The 20,845-nt window shown below is 43.5% G+C and overlaps 1 protein-coding gene across 4 annotated transcripts in view; it reads left to right on the top strand.

Annotated features, from left to right (window-relative positions):
• The window catches only part of Prkn (parkin RBR E3 ubiquitin protein ligase), a 1,182,118-nt gene that overhangs the window by 627,226 nt on the left and 534,047 nt on the right, over positions 1-20,845 (top strand). For all 4 annotated transcript variants that reach the window (XM_021186390.2, XM_029471043.1, XM_021186389.2 and 1 more), the window contains one exon: positions 9,967-10,082. In XM_021186390.2, coding sequence (XP_021042049.1) covers positions 9,967-10,082 — 116 coding nt within the window. The remainder of the gene's footprint in view (positions 1-9,966; positions 10,083-20,845) is intronic.

Raw genomic sequence — 20,845 nt, 5'->3', positions numbered from 1 at the left:
ACCAAGAGAAGGCCTCTGCCTTAACACCAAAGTGGTTTAACATCATATTTTATGTTTCACAAACAAGATCTGGAAGGTGTCTGGCGAACATGAAAAGCAAAGGTCACAGATGCTGTTGTATTATTGCAGGCAGCTGTGTTATGAGAACACGCAAAACCTTTAGCTTCTAAAGGCAGTTAGGAACAGCGCGGACAACGGATGTTGTCTCTCATGGTCTAAAAGGAGAGGTAGGCTGAGTGTATACGCTGAGAGGCTGACAACAGGAGTCATTCTCTTAATTAGATGAGTAGCAATCCCCAATATTTCAGGTTAGGGATGGATATCCAAGGAAGTGGGTTCCACACCAGAGCTATGGATTCATACATTGAATCAGCTCTTGGCTAGGAAGAAAGGCATTGTGGGAAATTAGGATCATCATTTTCCTAGGATGAGAAGCAGTTCCTGTTTGTTTGTTTTTTGGGTTTTTTTGTTGTTGTTGTTGTTGTTTTTGTTTTTTTCTTTCCCTCACAAGACATGATGCTGAGGTGCTTAGAAGGGAAAATGGCTGGCTCTGGCTTATGGATTCTGAGGTTCTAGCATATGTTAAGTTTGGGAGTGCTGAATGGTGGAGCTAACCTGCTCATCTCATGTCCAGGATTCAAAGGAGGAGAAAACAAAGAAGCTTGGACCACCAACTTCAGTGACCAAAAGATCTCCTACTAGATCCAGGGTGTTTCCAGGGAGAAAGCCTTTAACTGGTGGGTTTGGGGACATCTAGCATCCATGTGCCTCACTCCTGGTGGTCCTGAACCCCAGTAAGATTCTCACACAGTTTTTCTCCTCTCTCTCTACTCCATGAACCTTGACTTAAGAAGTCAAAGCCACTATGCTTTGTGAAGCAAAGCTGTCTCTTTCCCATCCTGCCCACCCCACAGCTCAGTGCTGAAGCATCTCCATGGCCCTTACTGTGTTTCCAGTTAGAGCAAATGTTGAGTAAGTAGCTCTTAGCTTTTCTGTCTTGCAAGAACTTTGTTTACTTTCAGATCCCCAGTTCCTAAGCCAGGGCTAAGGAAAAAGAAAAGTTCATGCTTATTACTTTTTTAAGAGTAACAATGTGGATAATAACCCTAGAAGAAGAATGGCTACTCAAGGAAGAGATAAATGGAATATCTGGGGAATATTAGCCATAGCTGAATCCAGACTATGAATGGTTTCTTAGCTTCTTCTTCTTCTTCTTCTTCTTCTTCTTCTTCTTCTTCTTCTTCTTCTTCTTCTTCTTCTTCTTCTTCTTCTTCTTCTTCCTCCTCCTTCTCCTCCTCCACACTCCTCCTCCACACTGCAGCTCCTTTCCCTCCCCTTCCTCCTTCTCCTCCTCCACACTGCACCTCCTTCCCCTCCCCTTCCTCCTTCTCCTCCTCCGTCTCCTTCTAGACACTCTTTCTTCTCTTCCTCCTCCTGTTTCCCCTCTTCCTCCTCCCTCTCCTTCTGTTCCCGCTCCTTCTGAGAACTGCCTTAGTTGTCAGACATGTGTCTCCACGCGATCCTATTCAAGAGGTTATTGTATTCTGATTGATTATCCCACCAACTGGACTAAGGAGGGAAAGGAGGTCGACCCATTTAAGAATGTTTGAGAAATGCCCCTTAGCCAGGAGTGAGCATATTTCTCTCTGTCTGAACAAAGCCATAAAAGAAACTAATAGATTCATTTACTGATGTGTTTCATAAGGGCCAGCCATGACCCTGGACCATTCATTTTACCTCTGAGGAGTCGCTGTAAACATCTTTAAATGGCCTTCCTTTATTTTTAGAGCAATAAATGTCAAAGCAAGGTGACTGTGCTTGAAATCAGCTGATGCTGTAGCCCTTACAGTTCCAGGGCAGAAGGGCTGGGCTAGCGGTTAGCCTTCATGTAGACAGGTCCAATGTTTTCACTGTTTATGTGTGGCATGAACAGTTAGTGAGTCAAGAACAAAGGATTCACTTACAGAGACTAATAGTGTTTCACTGGATTAGTGAGAATTTTAGATGATTTGTATTTGAGAATCTTCATCAGTTATTTATTACTCCAGAGGGTAAAGTATTTTGAATTTAGAAGTTTTTGCATATTTTAGCAAGATTATCTAACTCATACATTTCAACCCTAAAACATCTCCAGATTTTCTAATACTCAATCATTTGCTTTTAAAAGGTCAGTAATGGTGTGGTAAAAAGTTTGAGTTATGTTAAGTAAATTAGGTTAAGTCAGGACTTAACATAATAGCAGTCCAGGTTCAGTTTGCCTTAAATTAAACTTATGTGTCCTCAAATTCTGAGGGCAGAAGCATTAAGTTTCCAGAGCCTTTTAGATTGTAAATCTCCCTTTTATCTGTCATTGTGTCCTCTCCTTTGGCTGAGGGAGACGCTTATACTCCTAACTGGCTTGCACTCTTAACTATGCTTGCTGATAGAGATCGTCCTGAGACCTAACAGAAGTGTTAATGTAGAGTTGGTTGTGGTGTGGGCCAGACTCTGTAATGAGACCACGGAACATGCATGTGAGCTTGGCTAACATCTGTATAAGGCTTTCCTTCTATTTGAATGGTTTGGCTTGACGACTGCATGGATGCCTCCAGGAGGGTGTCCAGGACAGGAGTGCCTAGGAATCCAAAGCACATGGTTGCTGTTGACCCACAGAAGTACCAGAAACGTTGGCAAGAAGAAGTAGGAAGCGCCGCAGCCAGACAGCAACTGACAGCCCTGCTCAGCAGGTCTGAGGTGGTTTTAACTTTTTGTGGGAGAGAATTGATTTTCTTTCTCTGGATAAACCCTGTGCGTCATCTGGAGGCTTTGCTCATATCTTATTAAGAGAAAACAAACTTACAATTGAACATGATAAGGGACTCATTAATGTTCCAGATTTGATTTGTTAAACCAGCTGTAACCTGATCTTCAAACTTGCTTTGCTAAATTAATGAAGTCTTGGGAGTTATACAGTCTAACATCTTGCATAGTTATTTCAAGGCTGCTATATGTGTCATTTCTGAGTTTATATTGACACCATTAAACACCTACCATTTCTGGGCAAAGGCCACACAGCGATGTGGTCTCCGTCTATACAAACCAAGTAGCATTCACACTGTCACTGTACCAGACCGGATGTGTCAGGGTTAGGCTGTGCATCGCATGATTTTATCTTGGGTGGCATTTAAGGTTTATTATTACAACTAAACAGCAAAACTTCTTATGGCCAATAAGACAACACTGGTGAGGCCCCATGGCAGAGCGCTTGCCTAGTACCAGTGTTGGAAAAGAAGGACTAAGGCTGTATGACACTTGTAAAGTCAGAACATCCAGGTCCATGAGAAGATTTGTACCCGAGATTCGGGAACCTGTGTGAAGCTAGGGACCATGAAAACATCTTTGTTATATGTTAAGGTCAACAGTGCTTAGTCTTGCATAAGCATTGATTGTGGCCCTAGTTCATCTCATCAGTTTGTTATTTCACAAGTGGAATCCATGCTTACTCATTCTACAACACTGTAAACCTCCTGCGGGGATCGCTGCAGGTGTCAAACAGGCAAGCAAACTGAGTGAAACGATGAGAACTCAGATCGGCTTGATCAACCTGAGATGTTGGGGAGTCTAATGCCAGAGTTCACTGTTGGCATAATTAAAACACAGAGCCATTGGTGGAAAAGCTTCCAGGCAAGAGTCAGTTCAATTCCAAGTACACAAGAAAGTTTAAGGTGTGACTATGTAAAAAGTCCTTTGCAAACTATATGTGACCACAAGGGTGGGTTCTATAGCTAAAAGGCCTAGAATTTAATGTAGTCTCTGATCAAGATAGCATAGAGGTCAGCAGGGTGTAGAGTACACATGACATTCCCTGCTAAATAACATTCTAGGGAGGGAAGAGTCTGGGATAATCAGTCTGGAAAATTAATAAAGGTCTGCCTCTATAGCAAAAGACAGGTAGCGTCTGCCTCCACATTTATCAAAAAGGTCACCAGGTCACTAACAAAATCCATTCCCTTCATTGAGAAGAGGCCCCTGTGTGTTTAACATTCCTGGTTTCCCTAGTGGTCTGTGGATGCAAGAATATTTGTACCCCCAATATCCACATGTCTTATAGCACTTGTTCCAATACAACATATGTGTGCACTTTTCTTCCTCTCTCTCTAATGGATGCTGATAAGAAAGTCACTATTGACAAGAGACAAGAGTCATGGGTCTTCCATATCACCCACTGACTTTCCCCTGAGTGCTCTGCCAGTCACTTCTAAGTGCCTATCAGATCCCTGGGGCCTCTTCCTTCTCTGTGTCTTTGTCTGACCCTGGCAGATGGCAGCTCTCAAGGACCCCGCCTTGTTCAAGCAGCAGCACAGAGCAGGCAGAAACTGGAGTCTGGGGAGCATTCTCATCTACACGGATTTTTCCCACAGGGACCCCACCCCCACTCTCCAACACCTGTCCAGTCCAAGCTCCAGCCAAGCAGTCCATTGCAGAGCTATGATAACTCAGCCTCGTTCTCATTGTCCTCCAGCCCGAGGGGGGTAGCTGCTCCCATGGAGGCTAAACCAAGGGTGACTTCAGTGTTCCTGTGTCTCCCATATCTACACCATTCAAACTATTCCTTAGCACAGTATTCCCTCAGCTGAGCTGCCAGCAGGGTCCCTGTGTCCTTAGCAGGAGTCTGAGCCACAGGAACAACAACCCAATACAGATTAGGAACAAACCTTACAATTGTTCCACCCTTCCCTATGAAAAATGGGTGTTCCGACTATTTTACTGAAAGAAACGTGGCTTTCCTTTTTTGGATTTGACTAAAAAGGACTTGGAGACTGAGATGGAAATTAGCTTTTGAAAAGACTGATGGTATTTTATGTGAAAACATGATTGATAAACAGTGTCTATAAAAATTTTAACCTTAGGATGCTCAATGAAAACCATTAGGTGCTAAAAGACAAACTCCGCACGTACTTTCTTCAGGTTTGAACAGGCTGGGGAGGATGCCTTTACAGCCATTTCCTGGTCATTTTTACAGTAAGTTGGGACCCATCAAATGGTACTTCGGTCGATAAATTCGCTGCAGATCCTCTACATTTTGACAAGGCTGGGCCTGTTCCTTTACATTCCTGTGTCTGTGGTTTCCTGTTGTTCATGAAGGGCAGTGCTCAAGAGAAGGGATTCTATAACTGGAGAGGAAGCAGATGAGGTGCCCACCAGAGACCCAGTGCACACTTGAGCTGCAGAAGCCCGAACTTTTCCTCGTGAGTGGATCCAACCCTGTGGATGTGACCTGGTTAGAGGATCGGGTATCTCCATCTGGAATAGGAAGTCAGGAGAAGCCCAGACCAGTGAGAATGGAGGTCAAAACCCCCAGCTGGAAAGGGGCAGTGTGCTAATGTATACATAAGGCCTAGAGGATTACAATTTTCTAGGATTTGCAATCTTTTTATTTAATGGTACCAAGGGAAAAGCAGTGACCTTGCATTTACAGAGTCACAATAGAAATCCAAGAACTCTTTTTAAAGTCTTATTTTTCTTAGGCTTAATCTTTTTTTTTTCTTTTTTAATAGTTTGGCTATCATTTGAAATATCTGGAGGATATCATACTAAGTGAGGTAACCCAAACACCAAAGAACACACATGATATGTACTCACTGATAAGTGGATATTAGCTCAGAAGCTCAGAATACCCAAGATACAATTTGCAAAACACATGAAACTCATGAAGAAGGAAGACCAAAGTGTGGATACTTCCATCCTTCTTAGAAGGGGGAACAAAATACCCATTGAAGGAGTTACAGAGACAAAGTTCAGAGGAGAGACTGAAGGAAAGACCATTCAGAGACCGCCCCACCTGGGGATCTATCCCATAAACAATCATCAAACCAGACACTTTTGTGGATGCCTACAAGAGCTTACTAACAGAAGCCTGATATAGCTGTCTCCTGGGAGGCTCCTCCAGTGCCTGACAAATACAGAGGTGGATGCTCTCAGCCAGCCATTGTACAGAGCACAGGGTCCCCAATGAAGGAGGTAGAGAAAGGACCCAAGGAACTGAAGGGGTTTGCAGCCCCATAGGAAGAACAACAATATTGACTAACCAGTACCCCCCCCCAAGCTCCCTGGGACTAAACCACCAACCAAAGAAAACACATGGTGGGACTCATGGCTCTAGGTGCATATGTACCTGAGGATGGCCTAGTCAGTCATCAATGGAAGGAGAGGCCCTTGGTCCTGTGAAGGTTCTATGCCCCAGTATAGGGGATTTCCAGGACCAGCAAGCTGGAATAGGTGGGTTAGGGAGCAGAGGGATGGGGAAGGGGATAGGAGATTTTCGGAGGGGAAACTAGGAAAGGGGATAACATTTGAAATGTAAATAAAGAAAATATCTAATAAAAATGAAAACAAAGAAAATATCCAATATTAATTCCCTTATTCAATAAAATTTTCACTGCAATATCCCTGTTGAGAGAGAGAGAGAGAGAGAGAGAGAGAGAGAGAGAAAGCCAGTCAAAACTAAGCACCAATCATCATAGATTTTAACTTCTCGGTAGTACAGCATCCCAGAAGTGTGTACAAGAATCTCAAAGGAAAGCCATTAGGTAGAAGAATTCATGTAGTTTATTAGGATTCCCCACCCCACCCCGTGCCACTTATTTGTGAGGTTGCAGTTCTAGCCCACAGTTCTAACATCATTGATATTTTGCCTTATTGGTTTGTATGCTTGTTTGATTTTAAATGTAGACCGGACAGCTTTGGTCCACTGGTTGCAAAGAAGTGGAAACAACTAGATCTCTTTGCTAATTAGCCTATAAAGAAGGACATTTGCACTGCTGGAAAACAGTTGCTGGCCTCTTACTTCTGTTCATCTCAAGAGGGAGGAGAGGGAGCCATTAACTGCCCTTTGTCTTGGACCATCTTTGCAGGAAAAAGTTAATGACCTTGGAAGATGAAGCCAGTGTCTCCCCCCAGAGCAAAAAGGAGATTTGCTAATTATCGTGTATAATAAAGACAGTGTTCCCCTTCTGGAGAAAAAGAAGGCTTGCTCACCGTTCCTTATAAAGATGGAGTTAGTTCCCTGAGCTCAGAGTCCTCAGCTGCCTGCCACCACTCACAAAATGTTGTTCATCTGAGTCCACCCACCTCTCCCTGCCAGGGCACAAAGCCCTATCCGTGAATCCTTTGTCTTCTGCCAGCATCCATGATGCAGTGACAGATGAAGTGGACAGCTTGCAAGCTGGGCAAAAGCTTGGGTCCTTCCTAGTTCTTGCCAATTACTATAGCACTGTAGAAAAACCGCCATTTACACAGCCTGGTAGAGAAAGTGCTACAATTACATTTAATATGCAGAGTTGGAATGTCATGTGTTAGTTCTGTCAGATCATTGGAGTTAACAATGTCTTAATCTCTAAATATAAACCACTGTCCATACAATCTACCCCCAATAAGAAGGTATCTGGCTTTTATATGTCTGAGTTTCACATAGTGTTAGAACAATTTGTGATTTGTTATCTAAGTGTCTACCAGTTGCTTTTTGCAAGCTAAAAAAATATATAGATACTTTCTACCTATGTACCTGTATATGAAAAACATCCTCAATGTTCCTGCCAGCTCAGCACTTTTGAGGGAACTGCTTCATGTTACAGATGAGGATACTTTTTCCCCTCATGCCTGCAAAGGCAGTGGAAGGCAAACCAGTCCATTTCAAAGGGTCAGCTGCGTCCTCCAAACCTTTTGTTTAAGTGGTCAGTTATTGTTTTAAATGCTTTTCTAACTGACACTGAAGGATTTGTAGCATTTCCAATGGTTGGATGTAAAGAATCTGTGGTGGTTTGAATAGGAATGGTCCTCACAGGCTCATATATTGACATGTGTGGTCATGAGTGAGTGGCACTACTTGACAAGGATTAGCGGCTGTGGCCTTGTTGGAGGAGGTGTGGCTTTGTTGGAGGAAGTGTGCCATTAGGGGTGAGCTTTGGACCAAAGTCTCTCTTCCTGCTGCTGTGGATCCACATGTACTACTCTCAACTTCTACAGCACCACGCCTCCCTCCATACCACCATGCTCCCCACCCTGATGACAATGACCTCTTAAACTATAACCAAGCCCTAATTAAATGCTTCCCTTCACAAGAGTTGCCATGGTCATGGTATCTCTTCATAACAATAGAACACTGATTAAAACAATATCCATTGTTCAATAAAACAAAGCAACTGTCCATGTGATTTGTGTGATGAAGAAGCAAGGACCTGGATTCATACACTGATCTTTGAAGGAACCCTGAACTTGAACCCAGGTCCCAGAGTATAACTTGCACACCCATCTAGTCCATGAGAATGCTTAACACCAAATGGACTGAAGATTTCTGATGTAAGGGTTGGCTGCTACACTCTCATCCTAGGTCAGATAAATATTAGTTAACTAACACCTTAACCCCAACCTCAAACTGGGAACTGGAGGTGAATAACTTCTCCAAGCAATTTTCTGACAGCTCAGAGTTAGAGATACCCAGGTGTTATACCCAGTGGTGACCCATCAGGTTTCAAATGGGAGAAAACAAACTCAAGTGCTGTCATCAAATACATAAGGTCTCCATTTAATAATTACTGTGGTAGTTTTTCATTTTATGAATATATCCAATGCCTCCCCTATGTTGGGCATTATTATGATGCAAAATTAACAAAGAGACTTCTCAAATTTCCCAGAGGGACAAAATCATGACCCAGGTAAAAATCAAAATTGCCACAAATCTTGTAAATAAAGCTCATTAGGAAGAGTTACGTCTGCCATGTCATCTAGGCTCACAGGTCATCTACAGATGCAGTGACAAGTTGAGAAGTATGAGAAAGACCACTTTGGCGTGCAAAGTGGAAATGCTTCATATTTCATGTCTCGAGCCTCCCACAGAAGTCGATTGACATCCCGCTAAGTGTTATGAGGGAAGATGCCACCCACATTCCTAATCTACACAAGTATTACTTGGGAGCAATTGTAGGATGCAGGGCAGCTCCTGTCATTCAGTAATACATGCCTTAGATGATTCACCACTGCAGAAGACCTGGGGTTCCATGGAAGACCAGAGACAAGGAACAGAATGACCACTGACCCAACACTCATTTGTACAAATGCAAAGAAGGAACCCGAGGGGGAAACATGAGAATTAGGAAAGAAGGAGATGGGTGAAAAGAAAGAGAATATATCCTGGAATAAATGGCTGTCAGTGGACATAGCTGAAAGAGGAAATACATCAGCAAAGGATGCTTAATTGAACACTCAGCTACCCAGTATTAGGACTGGGCACTTTGGCGTAAGGCTGTACTATTAGTTAAACTGGGAAGTGGCATCCTGCCATCCTATCCAGGACTACCTACCTAATATCCGTGCTGTGTACTCCCATGTTACCTTGCTTATTGCTGCCACAAACTATCTGACAAAAACAACCTAGGAGAGGATTTGTCCTGGTGCATAGTCCGAGGGTAGTCCATCACAACCAGGAAGTTGCAGGTCACAGGAGCAGCCTGAGGCAATTGTCATACTGCATCCACATGGTCAAGAAACAAAGAGTGATGGATCCTGATACTCAGCTTGCTTTCTATTTTTTACTCAGTCTGGGAGCTCAGCTCAGGTGATAGTGGCAGCCATAGTTAGGATGAGTAGCCTAGGTGGTGTCAGGCTGGCAATCAGTGTTAACCATCTCGATATTTGAGAATCTGTGTCCCCTAGCTCTCCAGATCCCTTCCTCCACACACATGCTCCCACTGTAGGGCTACTTACAAGGTGACCTAGGGAAGGCCTAGGGTCATCTGGGATGCTCAGGATATTGCTGACCAATTGTGCACCAGAGTTACTCCCAACTCATGCCTAATGACAGATTTCTTCTCTTACCCCAAATGATTGTTTACTGCAACAACAACAACAACAACAACAACAAAAAGGTTGGAAAGGGATAGATTACCAGGCATGATCCATATGTGTAAATTCTTTCCCCCACTCTTCCAGGAATTTTTCTTTAAATGTGGAGCACACCCAACCTCAGACAAGGACACGTCAGTAGCTTTGAACCTGATCACCAGCAACAGGCGCAGCATCCCTTGCATAGCGTGCACAGATGTCAGGTAAGGCTCTCCGGGCACACCCGCTGGTGTCCTGCTTTTCAGCCTCATTCCTCTGACAGACCTTCCTCGGAGGCCTTGCCTTGATGCACATCTATTTCAGTGGTACACCATATCTGGGTAAATATTATGGTGGTGAAATTATTTACAGTTTACAGCACCAGTTACTCGGATCAGTGATATGAGCACTAAACTTTGTCACATAAAATATCTAAAAATAGTGTACTCTTAGTTCATCCAGAAATGTAGACTCAGTCATATCAGTGAACTCTAAAATAAGATTAAAATATGACATTAACATTAGCAATGGAATAACAATTTATGAACACCACTTATCCTTGCTGGGCTGTTTTATTTTTAAAATATCTCTTCCATACATTTGAGTTCTTCCACCTTATTTGTCTGCTTTCTTACTGTGGTTCCTCATGCAGTCATACATCCAAAATGAAACCACACAGTGGGCCCAGTGACTTCAAACCCCAGAGAATAGAGGGGCAGAAGGAAGATGGGAGACAGGGCTGGAGGGAAGTGAGGGTAGTGAATTCTGGTTTAGGAATCAAGGTCAAGGCCGATGAAACTGAATCTCCTGGATCTGCAGAATAAGCAGCCGTGGGGGAATTCCTCCTCATTGCTGATGCAGAGAAGAAAGAAGGCAGCCTCTGTGTGTGTCCTCAGAGGGTAGCTCAGAAGCCCAGATTGCCAAGGTGGCGACTCAGTCTTCATACTAGAAAGAATGCTTTAATCAAATGCCAAAATGGGTTACTGAATAAAATCCGCAGACCTCTTATTCCATGCTTTTAGGCAGAAACATTTCAGGGTTGCTGTTCCTTAGCCGTGGGGACTGAATGAGATGGCCCTTTGAGTTTACTTTATGATTTCGTAGTTGGTGTTAATGCTTGATGCTTGGCATTCCCATCTTTCACTAGCTTTGGAATTTTAGCATTGACTAAAAGAAGCCTAACTATTTTCAGAAGGAAGTAATGTTTGTAAACCTGTCTCCACGACCACATTTTCCCTGCTTCTCATGTTTAGGCACTGCTCTGACAGGAAATGTCACAACAGTGTCCACAAACTGCTGTGTTTTACTTAGGCAAGGTGAATGACCATACATGGAAAAAATATCCTTTCAAAGGGCAAAACGATGCTTCTAGCATTTCAGGAAGGAGGCAGACAGTTGTACTAAGAGGGCTCACAACAAATAATTAAAATCACCTTTTTGGTTTTTCAAAGAAAAAACAAAACCTACAAAACATATTTCTGTAGATTGGGTACAGCCTACCAACTAGATGGCGTTGAGTGAGGAAGCCCGGAGGGATGACTCGGTGGTGAAGAGCACTTGCTGTTCTTCCAGAGGACCTGAGTTCAGTTCCCAGGTCCTGTGTGGGAACTCTTCTAGCCTCTGAGGCTACTCATCCCCCAACACAAGTGACACATACACACATTCACACATGCCCCATGCATACATAATACATAAATTGTTTAGAAGACCATGAGAGAGGTTCATGTGAGTACTTTCCTCGAATCCCTTTACACCTAACTACAGACAGCCGTCTTTAGAACAAAAAGCCACCTCCAAGATACTTGGGGAGGTAAGTGTTGGAAAAATCATGTTGTTATAATGAAGTTTTTCCTATTACCACATCACATGGCTTAGTGGATATAAGCGACCATTCAATCCAGTTCCAATGTGCATAGCCAGCTGCTTGATAGAAGGAAGTCTCCTCTGTAACCAGGATACCTTGAATAAATGGTGGAGAAAAGGCTTTTTATAGACTTGTGCACATAGACACTCCAAGCTCATAGGAAGGCACTCCAATGTCTCACACCATACCTAGGTTATTATTGTACCCTTACCCCCTTAATAAGATTTTATGTAGGGGAAGTGAAGTGGCCCACCAGGTAAAGGCACTTGTTTACAGGCCTAATAAGGTGATGCCAATCCCCAGAACCTCAGTAGGAAAAGAAAGAACCAGCTTTAACAGTTGTCCTCTGATTTCCACATTCATTCAGGCTGTGGAGTGCATGGCCATGTCTGTGCACAATGGTAAACACCACACACACTAAATGAATCTTAATTTAAAAAGTGGCATTGAAACACGTGACAATGATTTTGTCTGACTAGGCACCCGACCATGGCCCAAAGGTGAAGAAGCCATACTCCTCACATGTGACATCACTGACTACATGATTTGCACCTAAGCAATGTCATAGGATGGGAATAGGTAAAGGTGACAGACAGTTTTAACATCTTCCTTCATGCTTGCAAGTTGATTTTCTTAAACTACACTGTTTCAAATGTGACTCAAACCAATCTTACTTGCACATTTGCATATTTTTTGTTGCAAGAGAACAATGCAAAACTCTCTCAACACAGAACCTTTCCCACACACCAGCCAGAACTCCAGTTCGTCTTTGTGGTATGAGACTTTCTGTCTTGTAAGTTTGTGTTTGACCCTATCCTTTATTCTGACTATAAACTGTAACTGATTCCTGTGGACTTCACTTAAAATTCTCACATCTTCTGGGAGGTAAAAACAAAAGTTATAATTAAATAAAGATTTAAACAGGTTTTGTTTTATATTTATATTTCAAGGATTTTTATTATATTTGTAGGTTAGTTACATATCATCAATCCAGTTAGACATTTAGCAGTTTAGAAAAAAAAAATCCCAATTCCCTAGTATCGCTCCTATGACTATCAAGCTAACTCATCTGTACCTCTTTCCAGTTTGCCCAGCCTTGCTGCATTCCCAATGCTAATAACACAATGAAAGGCAGCCATGTTTACATGGCCAAAATTCAACCTACCAGAAACATGCTATAAAAGCCAGTTCCCTGCAGAAGATTAAATCACTGCCTTGAGACTTGTACCATTAGGACTTGCAGGTTTGGTGTCTTCATCACTTAATATAAAGAGTTTCACAATTTTCTTGCTTTCTAATCCATCTTAAAATCCACTCACTTGCTGAGGCAAAGCTACCATGGATGGCATACTGAAAAGATTGGCTCGGGCCTGGAGATTAGCAGAGATTTATCCCAGAGTCCGTTTGTGCTTGTTCCTGTGACAGGGATTTAGCAGCCAATTGGCAGCATGCTGGTAGCATTCTTTCCCTCAAACGGGGGCCTTGGTGGTGGCCCCTTTGGATGTATTTGTTATGTCTGACGTCAGCTTCCCCTGTCAGTTCATGGTTCCATTTTGGCTAAACAATACTTTGTAATACTTTGTGAGCAGAAATGAAATTCTTCACCCATCTTATATTTGAGACACTACAAGGAAGCTGGAAGGAAGGTGACCTTTCTTCAACATTTTATGGTCAAGTCGTATCTGATGTATTACCCAGTATACCGGGTCAAATCCCCTCACATGAGACTACTGTGTTGTTTCATGTGACTTAGCAAAGGACTCTTGTTTCTGCAACAAAAACCTGGTAAGAAAGTTTGCATCCCACAGTCTTGGAGCTGTAATCAGGGAACTATGAGGTTCTCCTCTGAGTCTCCAGTAGTGTCCCCATTGCCATGTAAAGAAGGACACCAGAGGCCAAGCCACCTTCAGGAAGGTGTGGGAACTGTCATGCTCATGTTACCTGAATGGAAGAGAAAAGCAATGACATGACTGATTGAGTGGACAGAGAATACCACACTGGGATCCCAACAATGAGGGCTGTGTTGTAAAGCAGAGGGGAGAAAGGAGGAAATCCCAAAGCCTCAGGCAGCTTAATGCAAGCTCTTTCACCCTGAGTTCCACACCTCGGGGGAGTAGACCCTATTACTTCTCTTTTGTTTGTTAATTAAAGATGTGTTCTTCTCAGTGTGAGCGAGCGTGTGCATCCATGTGTAGTTATGTGCACCTGTGTGCAGGTACCCTCAGATGTCAGAAGAGGTCAATATAGATCTCTTGGAGCAGGAGTTCCCCATAGGTGTGACCTGGAAAGTGGACTCTGGTCTCTGCAAGAGCATCAGATGCTCAGCCCAAAATGAGCAACTCTCCAGTCCCAAACTCTAGTGAGCATCTCTCCAGTCTCAAATCCTAGTACTTCTATGATTCTTTCTTGGCCCAGGGTGGCACCCTCACTCTAACACACTCTTGTTAGCAACTTCTGCATCCTATTCTTCTCATAGCATGCCCTCAGACACTCTCAGGCACCTGACCCCTCCCGAGATGGACATGTGGCACTTAATGACAGTGGGCTTCTCAGTTTCAGTCCTTGAAAGTAATGTGGGCTTCCATCGTAATAGAAGAGAGTTTGAGGATAGGGTCTTTAAACTTTTACCTCTAATCATGACAGAAAGTTGTCCGGCTAGCCATCTTAGCAGCTGAGGGCTGTGTGGTTTGTATTGATTTTGTTCTGATCTTCCCTTGTTCTTAGTAGAGGTCTAGGTCTAAGCTATACAGTGAAAGACAAGTCTCCCGAAAGGCTAGAAGGTGGGTCCACACACAGAAGGAGGGAAAATAGTCAAGTTGGAATCAGAGGCAGGGAAAAGCCAGGCATAGCTTTGGGTGCTCTTGCCTTTAGGATCCAGTCAGAACTGGAGAGAGCAGAGCTGCCTTTTGTGTGTTAGCTCCATGACTCTGAAGACTGCTCAAGGGCAAGGTTCAAGCTTGTCTGTGTACAGACATGACTTATCCTCTCTACAATGTCCAGCACTGGCCTTTGCCCCAGAAAGACTTAACTTCTGCTGACTTAAAGTAAATGTTTCACATGGCACAGCAAACAGCACATCCCTTTTATATAGCATGTATGTGTACCGATGTATGTGTATCTATATGTGTATCTATGTATGTGTGTCTATGGATGTGTATCTATGTATGTGTACCATTGTATGTGTATCTCTGTATGCACTGGTCCTCTGCACTTGTATTTATCTGTGAATGGGGGTCAGAGGGCAATCTTCCTCAGGCTCCAATCACCATTAAAAAATAAAACAACAACAAAAATCAAGATGTTTTGGCTAGTCTGAGGCTTGCCAAGTAGGCTGGGATAGCTGGCCAGGAACACTTTCGCTGCCCCCTCCCTCGGGAACCTGTATTCTCCAGTGCCAGGATTGCAAGCTTGAAAAGTTCTTTTAAAATTATTGTTCACTTTTATTTTGTGTATGGCTGTTTTCCTTCATGTATGTCTGTGTTCTACATGTGTGCCTGGTGCCCATGGAGGCTAGAAGAGAATGTCAGATGTCTTGAAACTAGTTATTGATGGTTGCAAACCACCCTGCAGGCGCTGGAAATGTAACCAGGGTGCTCTAGAAGAGCAAGAAGGGCTCTCAGCTACTAAACTATCTCTCTAGCTGTGGGTTGCAAGCCATCCATGTGTGTTCTGGGGCTTTGAACTGAGGTCCTCATGTTTGCAAGGCCAATGTTTTACCCACTGAGCTGTGTCAGTAGCTCTTAATGCTCTCCCTACTGTACATAATGGGATTTTTCAAGATGCCAATTATATAAAGCAATAAAAAAGGAGGGGTCAACGAGGAGTCTTTAGAAGCTGGTAGGGCTAAAAGGAAATCCAGTTCTGAAATCTGAGCCATAGGAGACAGATTACTAAGCCATATTGTTTGGGGTCAGTTCCTTATGAAAATACAGGAGAAATATTTTATCTACATTGATACTTTGAAATGTGAACCATGTCAGTTTTAATGCCAGCCAGTGACCTTCCATTCTCCTGCTGTGGATCCTGTAGGTCTCGGATGGGAGCTGTAGCATCCTCGGGGCTTCCTGGGGATGTCACAGGTGCCTGTGCATGAAATTCGCAGGCCTTACCTTTTCATTTAACTGTCACTGCGGGCGCACGGCGGCCCCGCTGGCAAAAGGAGGGCAACTCTGAAAATCCTCCTGGACCGGTTCTGTATCCATTAAGGTCAGCCTTGCATGTTGTAACCGTCTGGATTTTAAGCAGTTCATTTTCCATTGATGGGTGTTAAGGAAGAGGCAGCTACATTCTGGAAGCATCCAAGGGACCGTTGCTTAGACTTTGCTAGCAGTGATGGTTTACTTTTCCTGTCTATTTTCAACAGAATAAAATGCCCACGCAAATTTAAATAGCTGGGTTTTTTTCACTTGAAAAAATGTTCTATGGTTTGTATGGTTTGTGCATTTATTTAACTGAAATTTATCCTGTTAATTAACAATCAGTTATGAGCATGGTTGAAGGGAAGAAATATTATCCATTGGAAATGATGTTGGTACTGCTTCATACCTTCCAACAGAAATTCTAACCTGTGGGGGAATGGTTAGTGATTAACAGGGCTCTGATCTTACATGACTAGCAATCGCATGACATTTAGCATTAAGTGTTTGCAGGCTTGTTCTCAGCAGCCTCCACAGTTTTGCAGAGCTTCTTGCAGCAAAATAAGAAACAGTTGCAAAACCCTGGAGGCAATGCCATTTTTTGGAGCTGTGATGGTCACCTGTTGATTCTGTTCCGTGTCAATCTGGCAGATTCTTACGTGGAAGAAAGCATGGCTGGGGTCCTGAATCTCACAGGTGCTAGCAGTGAATTTTCCAGGGCTTTTGTTTGTTTTTGGTTTTGGTTTTGGTTTTGTTGCTGTTTGGGGGGTCATTTTGTTTTGTTTTTATAACACCAAGGTCCATTCTACTGTGTATCTATGTATGCACTGGTCCCCAGCACATGTATTTACCTGTGCATGAACTGAACTCACAAATTTGTTGTATGTGATCAGCATACCACACCAATTTGCCTATTCCCTATGTTCTTACAGCCAGCCAGCTTAAGTAGTGCTATCCAACATAGTCTCTGCTTCTGCCAAAGCAACCCCCTCACTCATGACTATGAATAAGGCCAGACCCAAACTCCAAAGCCAAGATGTCACCCCCCCCCCAGTGACAACAGATTCCTCCTCTCAAACCTTATCTGAAATGTACTCTGTAATATTTTCAGACTCCATAGGACTTTTCATATCTGCTCCGCCCATGTCCATATGTATGACAGGGTATCTGCCATCATAGATGTAAGCTCCACAAGGCGTCTTCTGTTGCTGCTAGTGTCTGTGGATATGTTGTATCCACACAAATCTTACCGCGTGCAAGAGATGAATATTACACGTATTTTAAACGGGAGGGAGAAATAAGGTACAAAGAAGTATTTCTTCCTGAAGGTCAGATCTATTTTATATGATGGCTGAGGGAGGATCAATATTAGACTCTGCAATAATTCTGACACCAAAATCCATGTCCTTGACCATCATAGTATATGGCCTCAGAAATATATTCATTGCCTCGAGAACAAGGCACCGTGGCTTGCTAGAAAGGGAAGGAACTAGAAGATGGAGCTGTATTAAAGCTTCAGGTATAAGCTTAAATGTTGACCAAGTGGCTGTAGAATGGCTGTTTTAATTTCTGTACTGTCAGTAAGTCAGCCACAATTCAGAGAAAGAAGAGCAGTCCCTCCCAGGCTTTCTATGAACATGGTCCCTGCCCTTCAAGAGTTAACGCGTGTGCTTTTGCTGCACAAGAGAAGGCTGCTTCTCAGAGACTCTTTACATGTGGAGGAATTTGTTGGCTTCCATCAGACAGGATGGTGGGGGCCTTCCAAGAAGCCATGACAGCAATGACAGATGGTTAGTCAGGCTTTCTTACTGTGACTAATACCTGAAGGAGCTTAAAAGGAGAAAGATTTAGTTTGGTTTCCAAGATTTGAGCCCATCTTGCTTCAGAGAACAGTTCATATCATGGATCCAGGAGACAGAGCAGAAAATGTGCTTTTAACAGACTTCTCTCTTCCTCTTCTGTTCCATGGGTAGCTGAGCTATGTGACTGTGCTACCCACATTCAGGGAAGGTCTCCTTTAGCTCATCCTCTCTGAAAATACCCTGAGGTGTGCTTGATTAATCACTCACACTTCAATCAAGTTAACCACATTAATCATCACATGGTGCCCACCATTAAAGTCACACCCACAGGCAGTCCCATGGAGGTGGACATCAGGGACCCTGAAGTGGATTGAGAAGGCCACACATCAACTTGGGAGCTTGCTTTATTCGGCACAGGCCAGCCAACCATGCTGACTGCTGCAGAGCCTCTGCCTCTAGGCTAAGTCCGACCCAAAGGTCACATGGACATACTCAAGAGAAGTATCCAGGATGAAAGCCACAGAGAAGAGGGCAGACTAAATAGCAAGTGGGTAGTGGCCCATAGCTGGTTAACATGTATTCTGTTCAATGATATTTTCATCTTCTGTAAATTTCCACTTGCAGAGGGATTTTTCTTTAGATTTCCAGGGGGTCTTATAACATGTCAGCTAGCTATGAGGAGCTCCGAGTGTGTAAAGGGTTTACTTACACTGTCAGCATTTTCCCTTTATGTCTTCAATATTTGTTCTGTATGAAGTTGAATTTTTCCAAGCACTTTTCTTTTCTTTTGTAAAAGGTTTCACTGCTTTTTTATAAAAATTTTATTGGTTATTTTATTTATTTAAGTTTCAAATGTTATCCTCCCTTCCCACTTTCCCCTCTGCAAATCCCCTCCTCTTTTCCCCCTCCCCCTGCCTCTATGAGGGTACTCCCCCATGCACCCACACAGTCTTGCCTCCGTGCCCTGGCATTACCCTACCCTGGGTCATCGAGCCTTTACAGGACCAAGGGCCTCTCCTCCCAGTGATGCCAGATAAGCCATCCTCTGCTACATATCCAGCTGGAGCCATGGTACCCCCATGTATACTCTTTGGCTGGTGGTTTAGTCCCTGGGAGCTCTTGAGGGTCTGGTTGGTTAATATTGTTGTTCTTCCTATGGGGTTGCAAACAAGCCCTCAAGTCCTTCAGTCCTTTCCCTAACTTCTCCACTGGGGTCCCTGAGCTCAGCCCAATGTTTGGCTGCGGACATCTGCATCTGTATTGGTCAGGCTCTGGCAGATCCTCTCAGGGGACAGGTATAATGTGTTCCTGTCAGTAAGTGCTTCTTGGCATCAGCAAAAGGGACTGGGGCTAGCCACTAGAAAGTTCCAGATGCCACGGACCCTAGAGGTTCCCAGGACCCAACAGGGAGGACATTAGCTGAAATACCCAACAAGGGGAGAGAGAATCTATAGAGACCAACCATATCCAGTGGATAGGCACGGCCCCCAGTTGAGAGATAAGGCCACCCACCCACCTCGAAAATATTAATCCAGAATTTCTATCAAAAGGAAATGCAGGGACAAAGAGTGAAGCAGAGACTGAAGGAAAGGCCATGCAGAGACTGCCCACCTAGGGATCCATCCCATCTGCAGACACCACTTTTCTTTCTATCTCCAATATTTAGCCTGTATTAAATTATACAGAATTATATTACTAAGCTATGTAAACATATTCAGATCCACATATATGTTGGTTCTATGATTGTAGTAGCATCACCAAGAGGCAGGTCTGGGAAAGCTGGATGAATTCATATTTAAAAACTTCCATCTCCTATGTCACATCCTACAGAAACACCAATACAGAGTGGATCATAGATCATAAGAATTGAAATACTAGTTTGTTTTTAATATGAAAATAATGCACAATATTCAGGATTTCTCAACAGAACACAGAGTTCTGAATGAAACGAGAAAACTGATCTATTCATCTGCATTAACACTGTGAAGACATCCCAAGATACCAGGAAGGGAGTCAGCACATGCAAGGTTCATAGCAATGGGTTTTACAACCTCAGCCAGCTATGAATTGCACAGAGCAAGTAAGGGACTTAAACTGTCGCTAAGGAAAAGAAAGACAACATGTGGACAGGCCTTTCACGAGAATCTGTTATCCAAATGACTGAGAAGCATACAAAAATGAGACCTGCCAATTAAACCTACTGTGTGGCACTATGTGGCATATTCAGCAAGCACCTAAGAAACATGGAGAAACCTGATACCACGGCTCCCCTTTAACTCACCACTGTGGGAACAATAATAAGTAGCTGTCACAATAATCATCATAATAAGTAGTTCTAGGACAGTTAGCTAGCAACAAAGCAGTCCTGTAGCCAAAGCTGCCTGATGAGTGGAATTCACTGTTCTGCTTCCCCTCCCCCCAGGTCTTAGGTCACTGCAGGAACGAGATGGCAATGGCAGGGGCTGTGTGAGCCTCTAGGCAACCAGAGAAAGATAGCCTTCATGAATTTTCTGCCTCCTTCCCCTTGAAATGTTGCTACATTCACTCCATGGCGCTAAAATGCAAGAAAAAAAATCAATAACATCTCCTGCGTCGTTATAAATCAACCGTCTCTGTCTTCACTGAGCCCAACTTGCTCTCAGTGATGCCACATAAACACGGGGGGTTCAGGGGAGTCAGTCCTGGTGTTCCTAGTCAAGACCTCCTAGTCCCTCGTTTCTCTGCGGGTTCATTGCTGAGAGTCCTCAGAGACGGTGAACTATGTATGATTCTTTGTTTGCAAGCTGCCTCCCTGGTAGTCAAGGAATCGAAATTTTGAAAATTTTGTGTTTGTTCTTTTTCTGACTGACTTGTAAATCCCCCGTTATAAACAAGATACTTTACCCACACCAATGAAGACTGACTTTCTGTTCCCAGCCAGCTACACTCCTCATTGTCCCAGCTCCAACCGTTTTTGCTAACAGTGACTAATCCCCATTCCACAACAACTGTCATGTGGCAGTTAAATCGCTTCAAGTGAGGCCTCTACCAGATTTGTCACCCTTGGGAACATCGGGGCGTACACAGGCCATTCATCTAAGTGTTACTCACAGACATGCATCATGGCATATGGAACCTTCAGTCATCCCCTAAATTCTTTAACCATCTTGACATAATTCGTCCCCAACAGTGACTGTGTCTCTGCT

The sequence above is a fragment of the Mus caroli genome, chromosome 17, assembly GCF_900094665.2.
Source record: "Mus caroli chromosome 17, CAROLI_EIJ_v1.1, whole genome shotgun sequence".
In the NCBI taxonomy this organism is placed as follows: domain Eukaryota; kingdom Metazoa; phylum Chordata; class Mammalia; order Rodentia; family Muridae; genus Mus; species Mus caroli.
Note: the sequence above shows the minus strand (reverse complement) of the source record. Positions and strands in the feature narration are given on the sequence as shown.